Below are 18,716 nucleotides of genomic sequence, written 5' to 3'. Positions count from 1 at the left end.
TCTTTCTATCTATCTGTCTCTCTATCTGTATTTGTCTATCTGTCTATCTTCTTATCTGCCTATCTGTCTATTTTTCTATCTATCTTCCTATGTCTATCTATCTATCTTTTTATCTGTCTATCTGTGTGTCTGTCTCCCTATCTTCCTATCTCTCTATCTGTCTATCTATCTGTCTATCTATCTATCTACCCGTTTGCCTATCTCTCTATCTGTCTATGTATCCGTCTTTCTATCTCTATCTGTCTATCTGTCTATCTATCTATCCATCTGTCTCTCTGCAGTTCCCGTTGCTGTGGCGTTTCTGTTCCCGGAAATGTACAAAATGCCCAGCGGTTCATTGCTTTTATCTCCTGATTGCATTATTTTTACAGCTGTTGTATAAACTGTATTCTCAGGCCATGTGTGTTTTTGTTTTATTTATTTTCTTATTTGTTTTTTTTTCTGAATGTGCAATGTTTATTCATCACTTCATCACTTTTTTGGTTTTCTTTTCATTTCTTTTCTATTTATGTTTTTATTTACTTTTTTTGTACTAAATATATTCATTAGTTCATTTTTTTCTTCCTCTTTTTTTATTTTCCCTTCTCCCTTTTCAGTTGCACATTTTCCCTTTTCCTTTTTCAGTTCCACATTTTCCCTTCTTCCTCATCTTCGCATTTTCTCGTTTTCCTCCCATTTACCTGCTTCATTTCCCTGTATTTTCATTTATTTACTCTTCTGTTTTATTAGTCTCGCTCTTGTCGTTTCATTTTTCACAGCTGTTATTCTTGTTTGTTCTTTTTTTAATCACCTACCTTCACAATCCAGTATTTTTCATTTACTCTTCACTTATCCATCATGCTTCCCATTTCTTTATTTATTTTGTTTCACATCAGTTGATATCATTCACATTTTAACCCATTCAGTACTGCAACGCATTTTTATCATGAGTTTCTGGTGTGATTAGACGATTTTATTTACATTGCCAAGGGTTTATGGAGGTCAGAAGATTAATGGCATCAGTCTTCACTATTTTAACCCCCCCAACATAAGTTTCTGAAGCTTTATAAAGTCACCAAATAGTAAGCAGAATTAATATGCAAACGTGTCATGGTGCTGATGGGGTTACCACGTATATGTATAACTCAAAATAACATCAAAATAGACTCTATGGCTGATATTTCACTTTACACTACGAAATTCAGTCCTTGTCCCACAGTTCGCATTAATCGGCGCAGGCAAACACTTCGTCACCCGGAACCTTTTTCAATACCAGCGATTGGCGAGCGATTTCAGAATGCTGGTGTAGATTTATTTCTTGCACAGTTATCATTCACCACTTTTGTTGTAGTTTATTGCCAACATCCCTCTCGGAACGCTGCCTAAATGGACTTTTTTTTTCTATTTTATTTTTTTTTTTTCTCGGCACGTATCCAGTTCCTGTTTTCACTTTTAGGTAAACGTTATATATTTACTAGTTCCCAAGTCCTTGGTCTCGCTCTGGGGACTTTTGTATATGTTTTGAGAGGTGAGGATCGTGGTGGGTACTTCTCTCCCTCTCTCTGATTTCTACGTCACATACTTTCGTGATAACCTTTGATGAATATTTAGCGCCATATTCAGAGATGCTTCCTTCCCTCACCGCGACCATTTTTAGACAATACATAGACCATTAGGCGAGTTCTAAAGAGTATTTTCATGTTGACAATGCAGAAAACTTGTTAATCTGTCACTAGAATCACATAAGCATCCTCAAAAACCCTTGCCACTTCGACGAGACCCCTTTGGATATAGTGAAGGTGCGGCGCGAAAGTGTTTCAGAATATGGGTCTTAGTTTTTTAAGGTGACATAGCCAATGACAATCTGGAAGGCATAAAGAGAGTGACAGGTAACAAAAACCCATAAATTTAATAAGATTTTGAGTATGCTAGAGGAAGGCTACATAAAAAACTTTCTTCAAATTAGTACTTATTCTCTTTCCTTCCACTTTACTTTTCAATCACGTCTTTTGCATCTATTATTTAAGTCAGGCTTTTCTTACACCCTTTTTTTTGTAAGAGTGAAAACTGGCTAAGAACAATATAAAATGAAAAACAAGGCCCACTTAATTACCAGTAAGTCCGAAAGATTTAGCCAAAATAACCTTCCTATGACTTGACTTTATTTAAGAGGGAGGTTTCTAGACACTTATCCCTTTCTCAAGTCAAGTCATACGAAATATAGAAGATATGAATGATTGAGATTCCTGGTTAACTCTTGCATTCATACAGCTTCTCTTTCTTCACAGTTACAGAATAATGGATGATTAGCACAACGGTCATATTAACCTCCACATAATTTCAGGTGTGCCATGATAAAGACATTGCTTGGTTAAGGCTCGCCGACACTAATTAAGCCAATATCGTTAGCGAGGACTGGCTTGCTGGCTGGCTGGCTCTAGAATCTCGTTACCTCCAGTTGACGTTCTAATGGTTGGGCAAGAAACGAGAGTGTCTTATATCTTCTGCCTCGTGTCGGAGGTTTCATGGTCACTTTCTCATCTTTCATTACTTCTGATCGTAACAAAAAAATTGGGTGTCTTGTAGTTAGCACACAAAAACCTGCTATTCCATTTGTTTCTATATTAGTTAGTAAACCCCTACAGTACTGGAACGCATTATTTACCTTGTGTTTTGGGTGCGATTAGACTATTTTATTGACATTAAGGAAGAATTTATGGAGGTCAGAATATTAATGGCCAGAGTCTTCACTATTATAATCGCCACTTAAATTTCTAAAGGTGTATAAAATCACTAACTATTAAGCAAAATTAATATAAAAACGTGTGTTAATACTAAAGAGGTTAAACTTGCTGAATTTCGCGTATCACCTTTCACTAACTTATATCTCGTATTAAGCTAGTGCAGTTTACCAGAATCAGCCTTGGTGCGATTCGTTCTTCCTTTGTGGTGCTTTGTGTTCACTCCTGCCCTACATTTCAGCACCCCACCAACCTTCAACCATCAATAATGACGTTTATACATCTTTACTCAACACAAAACTCACACAGCTTTAATATTTTTTACCTAAACTGACCCTTCCTATGATCGTCCCCTTCCCTCAACTAGCACGAGGTCGTTACCGTCACATAATACATTTCCGACCCTCCTCTCGTCCTCTTTAGTCTCCTTTGGCTTCCTTGGGGGCAGGCCACGTCACCCTCACTGATAACCTGTTGATCCCGTCACTAATCTTGGCGAGGGGGAGCGAGAGAGGCTTGGTAGTGAAACGCGACTGGCTGCGACCGTAGAGTTTTTTTCACGTCCTGGCTGGTCCATCCTTTCTTACTGCATTTATCCTTTTTACTTGTGTTTATGTGTATGTACCTGGTTTAGTTATTAAGAATGTGTGTATATAGTACTACTGAACTATATATTGATGTGTATATTGATGATTTAGAATGAACAGGGGGAAAAAAAATGAGGTATACGGAAAAAGATTGTGAAGAGAGGTTGGGTCAGAGAAATGGTGTACTAATGATGTAGGACGGAGAGATGGCGGATAAGGAAGGAAAAAAGGGAGGTGAAAATGAAAATAGATTGTGAACAAGGAGAAGGTTGTATCAGAAAAGAGACGGAAAAACATTATGAAGGAAAGTTGTGTCGATAAATGATGTAGGATGGGGAAATGGCGGATGAGAAAGGAAAAAAAGGGATATGAAAATGAAAATAAATTGTGTGGAAGGTAAAGGTTGTATCAGAAGACTATTTATTGAGCTTTCATGTTGGTTTTATATAGGTTAGAGAATCTTTACTTAGCATTATCGAGGCTTCTACCAAAGTTTATTGAGCATTTAAGAGATATTTTCTTGTACTTACGTGTACTTAAGGTGTTTCTGAAGTACTGTAAGGGAATCTGTGTTACTATTTGGTGAGTATTTGGTGAATATTTATCATAAGAATTTTTAGTATTAATTTTTATCGAAAATGTAATTAACCTCTTCAATACTAGAACACATTTTTACCACGAGTTTTGTGTACGATTAGACGATTTTATTGACATTACGAAGAGTTTATGGACGTAAAAAAATTAATAGCCACAGTATTCGCTATTTTAACCCTCACATACGTTTCTGAAGCTGTATAAAATCACCAAATAGTAACCAGAAAAATATGAAAACACGTCACGGTACTGGAGGGATTAAGATCGGTTTATAGAGTAGTGAATGAGGAAAGTAAGAGTGATGACGTAGTACCGGGACACATTTTCACCTTGAGATTTATGTACAATTAGACAATTTTATTCACATTAGGAAAGGTTTATGGCGGTCAGAAGATTAATGGCCACAGTTTTCACTATTTCAACCCTCACATAAATTTCCCAAGCTGTATAAAACCACCAAATAGTAAGCAGAATGAATATGGAAACGCGTGCTTAAATCAACACCATTTTCCTTATTACTCCGAACCAAATCACTGACTAGACTCAAAATCACAACACTGACGCTTTTAATGATAGAGTTAGCCTTCCAAATGTATCAGCTCTTTTATAACATGCTTCCCTTATTCCTTGCAGGCGGAGACCGAGGTGCTGGACATAATGACTATCAGAGACACGCGCAGAGACAAGTTTGCTAAAGTCCCCAAGGTAAGTACGGACGAGAGAGAGAGAGAGAGTGTGTGTGTGTGTGTGTGTGTGTGTGTGTGTGTGTGTGTGTGTGTGTGTGTGTGTGTGTATATACCTGTTGAGAGTAGCATGCAACAGTTTGTCTCCCCTCCTCCTCCTCCTCCTTCTCCTCCTCTCTCTTCTCTCTTCTCTCTCTCTCTCTCTCTCTCTCTCTCTCTCTCTCTCTCTCTCTCTCTCTCTCTCTCTCTCTCTCTCTCTCTCTCTCTCTCTCTCTCTCTCTCTCTCTAATAACACGCTACATGCTCTATATAACAGCTTCATTTCTCCTCCTCCTCCTCCTCCTCCTCCTCCTCCTCCTCCTCCTCCTCTCCTCCTCCTCCTCCTCCTCCTCCTCTTCCTCCTCCTCTTCCTCCTCCTCCTCCTCCTCTTTACTCTTCTTTCTTATTTTCCTTTTCATCATAACCATCATTATCTTCTCTCTTGTTCTTTCTCCTCTTCCATGTACTCTTTCCCTATCTTCCCTTCTCTTCCTTCCTTCCTTCGTTCCTTCCTTCCTTCCTTCCTTCCTTCCTTCCTTCCTTCCTTCCTTCCTTCCTTCCTTCCTTCCTTCTTCCCTTCCCTTCCTATCTTCACTCCCCCTTCCAACTTCTAATAAGATAAGGACTTCATTTCATCACAAGCGTGGGATATTGATATGAGAGAGAGAGAGAGAGAGAGAGAGAGAGAGAGAGAGAGAGAGAGAGAGAGAGAGAGAGAGTGCAGAATTTCATGGCGTCTCTTATTTATAGTTGTGTGTGTGTGTGTGTGTGTGTGTGTGTGTGTGTGTGTGTGTGTGTGTGTGTGTGTGTGTGTGTGTGTGTGTGTGTTTCTCCCCCTTCCCCGTTTTGTTTATGAGTAATATTTCTCTCCTCCTTTCCTCACATTTTCCTACTTCCTTAATTTCCTTCTCCTTCTCTTCCTCTTTTCCTCCTCTTCTCTTCTCCTTCTCATTCTCCTTTTTCTCTTTGTATCTTTTCTCTTTTAATTATCACCTCATCTCTCTTCCTCCTCCACCTCCACAACCACTGTCCTCTTCCTCCTCCTCCTCCTCCTCCTCCTCCTCCTCCTCCTCCTCCTCCTCCTCCTCCTCCTCCTCCCCTTTCCTGGGTTTACGTGAACTCAAAAAGCACAAAGCTCCGTTCTCATATTCATCTGGCGCGCTGAGCCGCTGCCACGTAGGGTGAGGGACGGCAGAGTGGCGGGCAGAGGGGAGGCATGAATAGAATGAGAGAGGAATGAAGGAAGGGACGGCGTGCGGGGACTACAGGGGGCGAGAGGACAGACGGACAGACGGACAGATGAATACAATGAAGGAAAGAAGGAAGGAAGGAAGGAAGGAAAGGAGAATGGAATGGAAGGATGTTTTAGAAAAGGGTGAGGGAGAGATAGATGGGGAGAGAGGAGAGAGAGAGAGAGAGAGAGAGAGAGAGAGAGAGAGAGAGAGAGAGAGAGAGAATTTGGATCATTTGACTCCTTGAATGTTTAGTTCCTCCACCTCTTCTTCTTTTTCTTCCTCCTCTTCCTCCTCCTCCTCCTCCTCTTCCTCCTCCTCCTCCTCCTCCTCCTCCTCCTCCTCCTCCTCCTCCTCCTCCTCCTCCTCCTCCTCCTCCTCCTCCTCCTCCTCCTCCTCCTCCTCCTCCTCCTCCTCCTCCTCCTCCTCCTCCTCCTCCTCCTCCTCCTCCTCCTCCTCCTCCTCCTCCTCCTCCTCTCTCTCTCTCTCTCTCTCTCTCTCTCTCTCTCTCTCTCTCTCTCTCTCTCTCTCTCTCTCTCTCTCTCTCTCTCTCTCTCTCTCTCTCTCTCTCTCTCTCTCTCTCTCTCTCTCGAAAAGTACAGTATAATAGGTAGATAGATAAATAAAATAAATAAAAAGATAGACGATAACGGTGGTGGTGGTGGTGGTGGTGGTGGTGGTGGTGGTGGCGGCGAGGGTGACATGCAAACCCTCCCACAAATCCAACTCTTTGAAGCTGAAACAGAACCAGACACCATGACATTGAAAACCGTCCAATGCTTTATAAGGTTTGCGATGACATAAAGTTCGGCTGGCCAGACTCGGCTCACATAGGTCCCGAATTCAGAAACGCTTGGCTCTCTCACCAAGACTCATTTTCAAAGGCCACAAAGATGATTAGCGGGTTTTCAAGTGTGTTTCTCCATTTAATAACGGAGAAATCTTGTCACTCTGCCTCTAGAACCGTAAAAGCAACTTAAAAAATGCTTTGCTCTCTCACAATGACTGTTTTCCAAGGCCACAGAGACATTTAGCGTGGTTTTCAAGTATGCATCTCCAATTAATACGTAGAAATCTTGTCATTCTGCCTCTAGAACCATAAAAGCAACTTAAAAAACGCTTTGCTCTCTCACCGCGACTGTTTATCAAGGCCACAGAGAATATCTAGCGGGGTTTTCAAGCGTGTATCTCCAATTAATAAAGTAGAAATCTTGTCACTCTGCCTCTAGAACCATAAAACATCTTAAGAAACTCGTCTAAACATAAATATACCCTTTTGAAATAGTGGAGGTGAAGCGCAGAAGTGTTAGAGACTACGAGGGTTTAGGTCAAGTTTGGCTAGGTTAATTTTGGGCAGCGTCAGGCGTGATTGAAGGGCAAATATTGGATGGGAATCGCTCCACAGGAATGAGGGAGGAGTGAAAAGGCAGTGATGGGGTAGAAGGAAAGTATTGATGAGATGTGGTGGTAGAGAGGGAGAGAGAGAGGGCGAGAGAAATAGAGTGAATTAAAGGGAGTCACGTAACATGTAATAGGATGAAGATACCGAAGCAGTGATAGGATTGGTGATGGTAGTGGTGAAGTGTGGTGGTGATGGAGGCTTAGAGAAGAGGTTGATAGCAGTGGAAAGGTAGTAATAGGGCAAGAAAAGGGTAAAGATGTGACAAACCGACCATGGAGACACAAACACACAAACACACACACGTTATATAAGCAAAAAGTAAAGAAAAAAGAAGATTAGGAGGAGGAAGATTATCTCAAGAAAATGCATTATTGAAATTTCATCTCAGAGAAAAATAAAAGAAGGAGGAATAAAGAAGAATTAGAAAGTAAAGGAGTTTATAAATAGGGTAAAGGAGGAGGAGGAGGTTAAGGAGGTGGAGGAGGAGGTATAGAAGGAAAGAAAAAAGAAGGTATGAAAGGAAAGGTATGCCCAGAAAAAGGAGAGAGAGAGAGAGAGAGAGAGAGAGAGAGAGAGAGAGAGAGAGAGAGAGAGAGAGAGAGAGAAAAGAAAAGTGGAAGACAGGAAATTGTTCAAGAGGAGAAGAAAACAACGGATGGAAGGAGAGGAAGGAGAAAAAGATAGAGGAAAGATAAGAAGAAAAGACTGACTGACTAAAATTTTTAGCACTACAACAACGAGGAGGAGGAGGAGAAGCAGGAGGAGGAGGAGGAGTAGGAAGAGGAGGAGGAGGAGGAGGAAGAGGAGGAGGAGGAAGAGGAGGAGGAGGAGGAGGAGGAGGAGGAGGAGGATTGAGGTGGATTAAAACGAAGCGACCTTGTTACGGCGGAAGAACAAGAGATGAGCAGGATCCCCTCTCTCTCTCTCTCTCTCTCTCTCTCTCTCTCTCTCTCTCTCTCTCTCTCTCTCTCTCTCAAACACTTTAAACACTTTAAACACTTTAAACACTTTATTATATCTACCTGTATACAAGTATACACTGGCAGAAGGCCCATATTAAGCATAGCTTTTTGGGCAAGATCTTAATAACTAACAAAGTGTGCAAAAAAACATAAAACAAAGTAAGAACTAAAAATAATTAAACTAAGAAGTGGGGAGAGTGTAATTACAAGGAAATATTGCACAAGAACTATACTATAAGTTATACTAAACTATGAGATCACAAATACGATTTGCTATAATATACTCTGTACATACATATGAGAATACTATTTAGGAACTAACATAATGAGATAATACAAAAAAGAAACAGCAACAGCAGATACAGCAGCAGCAAAAGAAATCATAAAAAAAAAGAAAATAATATAGATCCTGATGGTAACACAAATAGTGAGGATAACTAAATAATGACAGTAAAACAATAAAGATTATAGTAGTAATAATAATGGCAATGACAATGACAAAGATAATAGTAATAGTTCTAATAACATATACAATAATAATAATACTATTTATAATAAAATAATAATAATAAAAACAATAGTAATAAAATGTGACACTAGACATAGCAAAACAAGGATATCAGTATTAGGAGAATTTGTGATGGATTTACATATAGCAAAATTATGAATTGTTGTCAGTACATAGATAAGAACATTTGTTTCAGTTTATTTTTGAAAGTTGATACACTGTTACATTCTTTAACACATTGTGGTAGTGTATTCCAAATTGTAGGACCTTTGTACATCAATGATTGTCTAAAAGTGGTTAAATTGTGTCGAGGAACATTTAAAGTGTGGTTGTTTCGGGTAGAATAGCGATGCGATAGCGTTGCAGGCGTGTGGTTATTTTTTAAGTGTTTGAACATGTGAGTGGCAATAAAGAGTTTGGACAAGTCAGAGAGTTGCAAGATATTCATTCATTCTCTCTCTCTCTCTCTCTCTCTCTCTCTCTCTCTCTCTCTCTCTCTCTCTCTCTCTCTCTCTCTCTCTCTTTCTCTCACAGTAAGTCAGACTAAAGCTTCTTACAATTGCTTTGAAAATCTGGACAGAACACACACACACACACACACACACACACACACACACACACACACACACACACACACACACACACACACACACACACACACACACACACACACACACACACACACACACACACACAGAACAATTAGTCTAACGATCCTGGTTGGTAAAAATTCTTTCCTATCTCTTAATTGAGGCAAAATAATCGTTAATCGTCTTGGAAACGGTAATTTAATCAGCGACAGACACACAGACAGACAGGCAGAAAGACAGACGGACAGACACACAGATAGACAGGCAGAAAGGCAGACAGACACACAGACAGGCAGAAAGATAGGCAGACAGACATACATACAAACAGACAGACAGATAGCAGATAGACACACAGACAGGCGGACAGATAGGCAGAAAGATATACATACAGAGAGACAGACAGGTAGGCAGACAGACATACAAGCAGATAGGCAGACAGACACAGACAGACATAATGATAGGTGGACAGATACACAGACAGACAGACAGACAGGCACACACACAGACAGACACACAAACAGATAGAAAGATAGGCAGACAGACACACAGACAGATAGACAGACACACATACATACAGACAGACAGAAAAATAGACAGACAAGCAGATACACAGACAGACAGGAAGATAGGGAGACAGACACACAGACAGACAGACAGATAGTAAGACACACACGCAGACAGACAGAAAGCTAGGCAGACAGACACACAGACAGACAGAAAGATAGACAGACAGACAGACAGACACACAGACAGACAGGGCAAACAGACACACAGACAGACAGACACACAGACAGTTTCTCTCTTCGTGTTAAATTGATGGGTTGTATTTGGCTGGAGAGAGAGAGAGAGAGAGAGAGAGAGAGAGAGAGAGAGAGAGAGAGAGAGAGAAAACTGGCTTGAAAACATCCCGCTTCTCTTCCAATCGAATTTCGTAAAGAATTGTGGGATTTGCAAATGTGAAGGAAATCAGATTCTTTTCCCCTTCGAATCAGCAAGGCCAGAGACACGTACAGGCTTGGGACACGACACTTAGAGGTTTGAGACACGTAGAGGTTTGAAACACGTAGAGGCTTGAGACACGTAAAGGTTTTTGTCACACGTAGAGGTTTGTGACACGTAGAGGCTTACGACACGACACGTAAAGGTTTGTGACACGACACGTAAAGTCTTGTGACACGACACGCAGAAGTTTGTCACATGTAGAGGTTTGGGACACCACACGTAAAGGTTTGTGACACGACACGTAGAGGTTTTTGACACGTAGGGGTTTAAAACACGTAGAGGTTTTTGACACGTAAAGGTTTGTGACACGTAGTGGTTTCAGACACGTAAAGGTTTGTGACACATAGAGGTTTGGGACACTTAGAGGTTTGAGACACGTAGAGGTTTGTGACACGTAGAAGTTTTTGACACTTAGAGACTTGTGACACGTAGAAGCTTGGAATACAGAGGTTTTTGACACAAGTGGACTGAAATCTTAACTTTTTCGCTAATATGTCTTGCCAGTTTTCCCCACTTCCCTTAACAAAAACAATGAAAGTCAGGTATAGACAACAGATAGACAGATAAACACTCACCAAAAATATGAGTCAAGTGGACCAAAATGTAGATGATAAATGCTCTCTGATATAAAATAGAAAATAAATTAATATTGTGATATTTTCATAAGGACAAATACTTCTTGATATAATAATAGTGATTTCGATTCTCAAGACTATTTCTCTCTCTCTCTCTCTCTCTCTCTCTCTCTCTCTCTCTCTCTCTCTCTCTCTCTCTCTCTCTCTCTCTCTCTCTCTCTCTCTCTCTCTCTCTCTCTCTCTCCTCTCTCCTCTCCTTCCTCAAACCTATTGTCACTAATCATCTTTCCCTCCTCCGTTCTCTCCCTTTTCTCTCTCCCTCCCTCCCTTCCTACCTTGCCTCCCTTTCTCCATCCTTCCTCCTTCCTGCCATTAGAAAGAACTCCCTGGAAATTTATGGCGTATTGAAAAAGAAATATCTTGTTTTTTTTATATATATCTTTTAATCGAGTAAGTTGTTGCCCCAAATTCGTGAGTTTGAAAGAAGGAAATTGAAAGCAACGTTCCTTCAGTTTGTCTTCATAAACTTTTGGAAATTGATAACATAGAGATTGCTGTTTTTTTTCATGTATTTTTCTTTCTCTTTCTCTGTTGCATATTCAACGCTTTGCTCTCTCATCAGGACTATCTTCCAAGGCCACAGAGATGATCAGCAGGGTTTTAAAGAGTGTTTCTCCTGTTAATAATATAGAAATCATCTCACTCTGCCTCTAGAACCGTAAACACACCCTAGAAATCGTTTTTTTTTTCTCACCACGACTGTTTCCCAAAGCCATAGAGATGAGGGATTTTCAAGAGTGTTTCTCCTATTAATAATGAAGAAATTTTGTCACTCTGCCTCTAGAACCGTAAACACATCCTAAATATCGCTTTTCTCTGTCACCACGACTGTCTTCTAAGGCCACAGAGATGACTAGCGGGGTTTTCAAGAGTGTTTCTCCAGTTAATAAAGAAGAAATTTTGTCACTCTACCTCTAGAACCACAAAAACACCTTAAAAAACTCGTGTAAATCTAAATAAAGCTTTTTAAAATAGTGAAAGTGAAGCACAGAAGTGATTGAGAATACAAGCCTCTCATTCGTAATTTGCAGCATATTTTTTACCATAATTTTTCCCTATACCATTTTGTTTTTTCATCTATATTTTTCGACACCATTTTTCTTCCCCCTCATCCTCTCCCCCTTATCCAAGTCTCCTGATAAAGGATCGAACATTTTTTTAATACCACCGAGTGATGAAAAATGATACCCTAGTTACGTATTTTTTTCTTTTTATCCTGTGAAACGCCATAGACCACAAACTTATTCTAAAAACTCTCAAAAAAGCAACAATTCTCAAACGTTTCAACATCCACTAAACATTTCAGCATAACAACTTGCAAAACGTTTCTAGTGACATTAGCAAGGTTTCTACATTATGAACAGGGGAAACACTCTTGACAACCTTGCTAATCATGTCTTTGGCCTTGAAAGATACTCGTGGTGAAGTGACACGAGTATTTTAAGGATGTTGTTTACGTTTCTGTTGACATATTAACACGATTTCAACATTATAAACAGGGTAAACACTTGACAACCTTGCTAATCGTGTCTAGGATCTTGAAAATTAGTCATGGTGAAGTGACACGAGTATTTTAAGGATGTTGTTTACGTTTCGCGTGACAAATTAACAGATTTCTACAATATTAACAGGAGAAACACAACAACAACGTAGTAAAAATAGCCCTGCTGAGAGAGAAAAAAGAGAGAGATAAGAGAGCAATGGGTTTTAGAATTCGATATAGTGTGACGGCAAGTCTGTTAAACCTCCAGCACTCTATTCTGTTGCACTACTTGAAGCGCAAAAACTAGCCGTTGTTGAAATTCATTACTGGACTCTGCCGTGATATTGTGCGTGGCAGATTACACTGTGGCGACACCGTGAAAGCGTCAGTTGTATAGAAAGCTGGTGTCACGAGTCATCAGCTTTAGTGTGTGTGTTTGTGTGTGTAATTCACCACCACCACCACGGTCGTCTGCTGGTCACCCAGCCAGTCTTCCCCATTACGGAGCGAGGTCAGAGCTCATAGACCGATCTTCGGGTAGGACTGAGACCACAACACACTCCACACACCGGGAAAGCGAGGCCACAACCCCTCCTGTTACATCCCGTACCTATTTACTGCTAGGTGAACAAAGGCTACACATTAAGAGGCTTGCCCATTTGCCTCGCCGCGCCGGGACTCGAACCCGGCCCTCTCGATTGTGAATCGAGCGTGCTAACCACTACACTATGGTGTGTGTGTGTGTGTGTGTGTGTGTGTGTGTGTGTGTGTGTGTGTGTGTGTGTGTGTGTGTGTGTGTGTGTGTGTGTGTGTGTGTGTGTGTGTGTGTGTGTGTGTGTGTGTGTTTTCTTTCGTCGTTTAATTTACAAACATTCGTCGTTTAATTTACAAACATTCCTAGCTCCCTTCTTCGTGATCGTTTTCTCTCTCTCTCTCTCTCTCTCTCTCTCTCTCTCTCTCTCTCTCTCTCTCTCTCTCTCTCCTTTCCTGTATCTTTCTTCCCTCCTCCCCCCAGCTTCTATTTTCTCTTCCTTTTGTTCCTTCTCCCTTCTCTCCCTTCTTTCCTCCGGTCACTTCCTCCTTGCCTTTGTTTTCCTCCCTCCCTTTCTTCGGCGTTTACTTCCTCATTGCACTGTGTAACCTCTCCTCTCCCTCATTCTTTTCTTTTATTGACATTTACTCACACCCTTTCATTCACTCCATGTTTCTTAATTTCCCTACAAAAACCCTCATTTCTCTTCTCTCTTCAACTCTTTCACGTATTTGCAACTCACACACACACTCACACACACTGTCTGTCTCTCAATTCCTCTGTAAAACCTCCATCTCTTTTCTCTCTCTCCTTCAATCTTTCACCTCTTTTACTCATTCATGTATACACGCACCCCACTCACTCCCCGCCTCTCCTTTTCCCCGCAGGACCCAAAGCTAACTCTTCGTGGCGGCGGCTCCACTGAGTTGATGGAGCCCAAGTGTTTGACAATAGTGCACGGAAACAGTTTCGTCGATGTGAGTTTCTGCAACTTCATAGCACAGAAGCCCGAGATTGCCAAGGTGAGGAGCAGGGAGTGTGCGAGAGTGGGGAGGGTTGGAGGGTAAAGAGGGAAGGGTGCTGTGGAATTGTTCATTGATTTATTCTTTTAGATAGTTTATTAGATTCCAGCAAGTGAAGATCGCTAAGGTAAGGTAAGGTAGATAGAAATGTACTGTGTCTTGTTGAAACTGGCTGGATTATCGTTTACAAACACACACACACACACACACACACACACACACACACACACACACACACACACACACACACACACACACACACACACACACACACAACTCTCTACTCTCTACTCTCTCTCTCTCTCTCTCTCTCTCTCTCTCTCTCTCTCTCTCTCTCTCTCTCTCTCTCTCTCTCTCTAAGGATTAAAACAGCGCATCCCAGGAGAGTTGAGTTGAAGGGAGACGCTGAAATCCCGTCAGAAGTTAGGTGAGGTTCCTCGCTGGTTGATCGGGAGCACTGTGTTTATTGACTGAGGAACGGTGCGTGGGGCGTGACAGCATCTGCAAGGGGAAGGACGGCTTGAGGGTGAACAAACAGCTGGAGGCATCAATGTGGAGGTGATCAGAGAGGGAGAGAGAAAGAGAGAGAAACGGAGAGACAGGAGAGAAAGAACAGGAAGGAATCGACAGAGAGAGAGAGAGAGAGAGAGAGAGAGAGAGAGAGAGAGAGAGAGAGAGAGACAGAGAGAAGACGTACAGATCAGGAAGAAATGAGAGAGAGAGAGAGAGAGAGAGAGAGAGAGAGAGAGAGAGAGAGAGAGAGAGAGAGAGAGAGAGAGAGAGAGAGCAGAAGGTGAGACAGAAAAGAAATAAGACTAAGAAACGAATAAACAATAACAGAAGTGAAATATTAAAGACATAGAGAGAGAGAGAGAGAACGAGGAGAGAGAGAGAGAGAGAGAGAGAGAGAGAGAGAGAGAGAGAGAGAGAGAGAGAGAGAGAGAGAACAGGCCTAGATATTGACTCTGGAAACTCGAGCATAGCCTTAAGGGACTGAATAACTTCTGAGAGTGAAGACTGACCCTCCCTGCGTAGTGAGGCGAGCTAAGCCTTGTGTGATCGTTCAGAGAGAGAGAGAGAGAGAGAGAGAGAAGCTTAGTTGCGTCATTGTGTAAGGTGGTGGTGGTGGTGGTGGTGCTGCCTTATCACATTTTAGACCTATATTCAGAAGTGCTTTGGTTTCTCTTTCTCCTTCTGTCTCACGCTTCGATTGTTTTCAAAGGCCACAGCGGTTCCTAGCTGAGTTCTCGCTACTTTCTCCAATTATTAATTTAGAAATCTTGTTAATATGTTACTAGAATAATAGAAACACACTTAGAAATATAGAAAACTTGTTAATATCTCAATGAAATCATAGAAACATCCTTAAAATTGACGAAATCTTGCTTATATGTCACTACACTAACTGAAACGCACTTGGAAATGTAAAAATCCTGTTAATCTTTCACTGGAATCATAAAAACACCCTTGAAAATGTTGAAAACTTGTTAATCTCTCAATGAAATCATAGAAACATCCTTAAAAATGAAGAGATCTTGCTAATATGTCACTACAATAACAGAAACACACTTAGAAATGTAAAAATCCTGTTAATCTTTCACTGGAATCATAGAAACACTCTTAGAAACCCGTAAAACCTCGAGAAGAATCCAGAAATCAGTGAAATTGACGTGTTTCAGAATAAAGACCATTTACACACCACTCCGTATGAACACACCTTAGCGAGCGGCACGGAAAGAGAGTGAGAGAGTGAGAGAGTAAGAGAGCGTAACATTTACCTGGTATTAGCTATTTACCGCACACTGCACCGACATACAGCAGCTCGTCGATACCTTTAGCGGTCCATGGAATACGAAATGACCAATAACACTGCTCGTTCACCTGCTTCTGATATCTGGTTCACGACTTTACTGGCTGCGCTGAGGTCCGTATTCAGAAACGCCTTTGCTCTCTCACCACGACTATTTTCCAAGGCCACAGAGATGATTAGCGGGGTTTTCTAGAGTGTTTCTCCTGTTGATGTTGTAGAAATCTTGTCACTGTCTCTGGAACCATAAAAACACCTTAAAAACTCGTGTGAATTTAAATAAAGCCTTTTTGAAATAGTGGAGGGAAAGCTAAGAAGTGTTTGAGAATATGTGCCTGAAGAGGAGAGGAACTATAACGTGAAGCTACGTACTGGCCCTTATTGTTTGGTCTTACTGTTAGGTGGTAGCGCCATTTATGAGTCTCCATCTGTTTCTGTTCCTTGTAGCTTTCTCTGTGACTACCAATGCTTCGTAGTTCTGTTATAATTCCTTTGCTTCGCCTTCCTCTCGATCGTGTCCCTCTTAACTATTTTCTGTTGGTTCTTCTCGTCCGGCTTACTACATAACCAAACCTTATTTTTGTACATTTTAATACCTAAAGACAATTTCTGAATATTTCTTCCCTCTCTCTCTCTCTCTCGCGTCGTGCTCTTAACCCTTCAGTACCATGACGCGTTCTCATATTCATTCTACTTACTATTTGGCGATTTTATACAGCTTCAGAAACTTATGTGGAGGATTAAAGTAGTGAAGACTGTGGCCATTAATCCTCTGACCTCCATAAACGCTTCCTGAATGTCAATAAAATAGTCAAATCGTACACAAATGACAAGGTAAAAAATGTGTCCCAGTACTGAAGGGGTTTAAACATTTTGGCGCCTCATCTTGACTCCTTTACTTTCAACAGGTTCTCGTGGAAGTAACTGAAGATGTCAAGAGTGCTTTCGTGATGTAGTGATAGACTGAGTACCCGTGAGAAGCCGAACAATCAACGTTTGCTCTTTGAAATTAGTCCTAACGAGAGAACAATGAGTTTCACGTGTGTCTTGTAGCAGTTAATAGGGTGTAACAGAGGATATTTGAGACTTGAGTGTATTCGTGATGTAACAAGCTGTAGTGGAAGGTGTTAAGATATTTCAAGTGTGCTTTCATGATTATCCGGGTTTTCAAGAGCGTTCCTCCTTCTGATACTGTAAAAATATTGTTAATTTGCCACAATAACCGTAAAAAATCTTAAAATCCATGTCACTTCAAGGTGTTTAAATATTTCAAGTGTTTTTTAATGATTATCCGGGTTCTCAAGAGCGTTCCTCCTGCTGATAATGTAGAAAATATTGTTAATTTTCCACTATAACCATAAAATAATCATAAAATCCGTGTCATCTCAAGGTATTTAGAATTTCAAGTGTGCTTTCACGTTTAACTAGGCTCTTAAAACTGTTCCTCCTGCTGATAATGTAAAATACTGTTGATCTGCCAATATAACCGTAAGAAATACCCTTAAAACACGTGTTATTTCAGCTAGTATTCAAAAACTCCTTGCTTTCTCACAACGACAATTTTATAAGACCATAGACACAATTAACCGAATTTTTTAGACAGTTTCTGCTTATGATAAACGTAGAAATCTTACCAGAATCATGAAAAAATACTCTTAAAAACAGTATCTTTAAATGGGGTCTTTGGAAAGCAGTGATGGTGAGAGGAAAGCGTTTCAGAATGGTTCAATCTGACGCGCCGTGGAGCTTCAGGGACGTGCGGGAAAGTCGTATAGAAAAAGCGGAGTGTGGCGTGAACTATGCAGGTAATAATAAGGTGTTTGGGACGAGGGATGCGTTTTTAGTGGTAGGTTTTACGTGCCTTTCTTATAACGCTATCAGGCACATTCTCCTCCTCCTCCTCCTCCTTCTCCTCCTTCTTTTCTTTTTTTTCTTCTTCTTCCTCTTCTCCTTCTTCTTCTTCTTCCTCTTCTTCTTCTTCTTCTTCTTCTTCTTCTTCTTCTTCTTCTTCTTCTTCTTCTTCTTCTTCTTCCTCTTCATTTATTATAAGAATGAGGACGTAATTGAAAGGACAAAAGTTACGTCTCTCTCTCTCTCTCTCTCTCTCTCTCTCTCTCTCTCTCTCTCTCTCTCTCTCTCTCTCTCTCTCTCTCTCTCTCTCTCTCTCTCTCTCTCTCTCTCTCTCTCTCTCTCTCTCTCTCTCTCTCTCTCTCTCTCTCTCTCTCTCTCAAGGCGTCGGTATCAGATCACATAGATAAATGATACACACACACACACACACACACACACACACACACACACACACACACACACACACACACACACACACACACACACACACACACACACACACACACACACACACACACACACACACACACGTATTCCCTTTACGTTATAGATTTCTCTTTTACCAACCTTTTTCTGCAATTGACTCGTTATAATCCTAAGTGGTCGAGCCCCGGTGACCGTTTCTCGTAATGACCAACACCCTTGACTACGACACAGGTGCGCGGGGAGGCTGGGAGCACCTGCCTGGCAACGAACGGTCCGGTGTGGTGTGCTGGTCGATACGAGTTCTCAATAAGCTGGTTCTCTCTGCTGTTCATTTATCATTCACGGCGGGCAGAAAATAGATACTCTGGGTAGACCGTCAGAATAACATTGGTTTTATTAATGCAGGTGTTGTGTTTTTTCCTTCTATTTTTACGTGCTTTGTAATTCGAAGAGCTGTGAGAAAGGGTATAGGTCAGTTTGTTAGCGTCAGTTGACTAGATCGTGACGGGAAAACGGACTGAGTCTAACCCCTTCAGTACCATGACGCGTTTCCATATTTATTCTGCTAACTATGTGGTGGTTTTGACTGTTGGTTGCTTATATCTGCTACGTTTGCATATTCTAGACTTCCATTGGTATTG

At 41.1% G+C, this 18,716-nt stretch overlaps 1 protein-coding gene across 7 annotated transcripts in view; it reads left to right on the top strand.

The window, feature by feature from the left end:
- The window catches only part of LOC123503811 (1-phosphatidylinositol 4,5-bisphosphate phosphodiesterase classes I and II-like), a 256,990-nt gene that overhangs the window by 165,366 nt on the left and 72,908 nt on the right, over positions 1-18,716 (top strand). For all 7 annotated transcript variants that reach the window (XM_045253843.1, XM_045253845.1, XM_045253844.1 and 4 more), the window contains 2 exons: positions 4,535-4,606; positions 13,857-13,991. In XM_045253843.1, the coding sequence (XP_045109778.1) occupies positions 4,535-4,606; positions 13,857-13,991 (207 nt within the window). The remainder of the gene's footprint in view (positions 1-4,534; positions 4,607-13,856; positions 13,992-18,716) is intronic.

The sequence above is a fragment of the Portunus trituberculatus genome, chromosome 14 (assembly GCF_017591435.1).
Source record: "Portunus trituberculatus isolate SZX2019 chromosome 14, ASM1759143v1, whole genome shotgun sequence".
Classification (NCBI taxonomy): domain Eukaryota; kingdom Metazoa; phylum Arthropoda; class Malacostraca; order Decapoda; family Portunidae; genus Portunus; species Portunus trituberculatus.
This window is presented reverse-complemented; position numbering and strand designations above follow the sequence as displayed.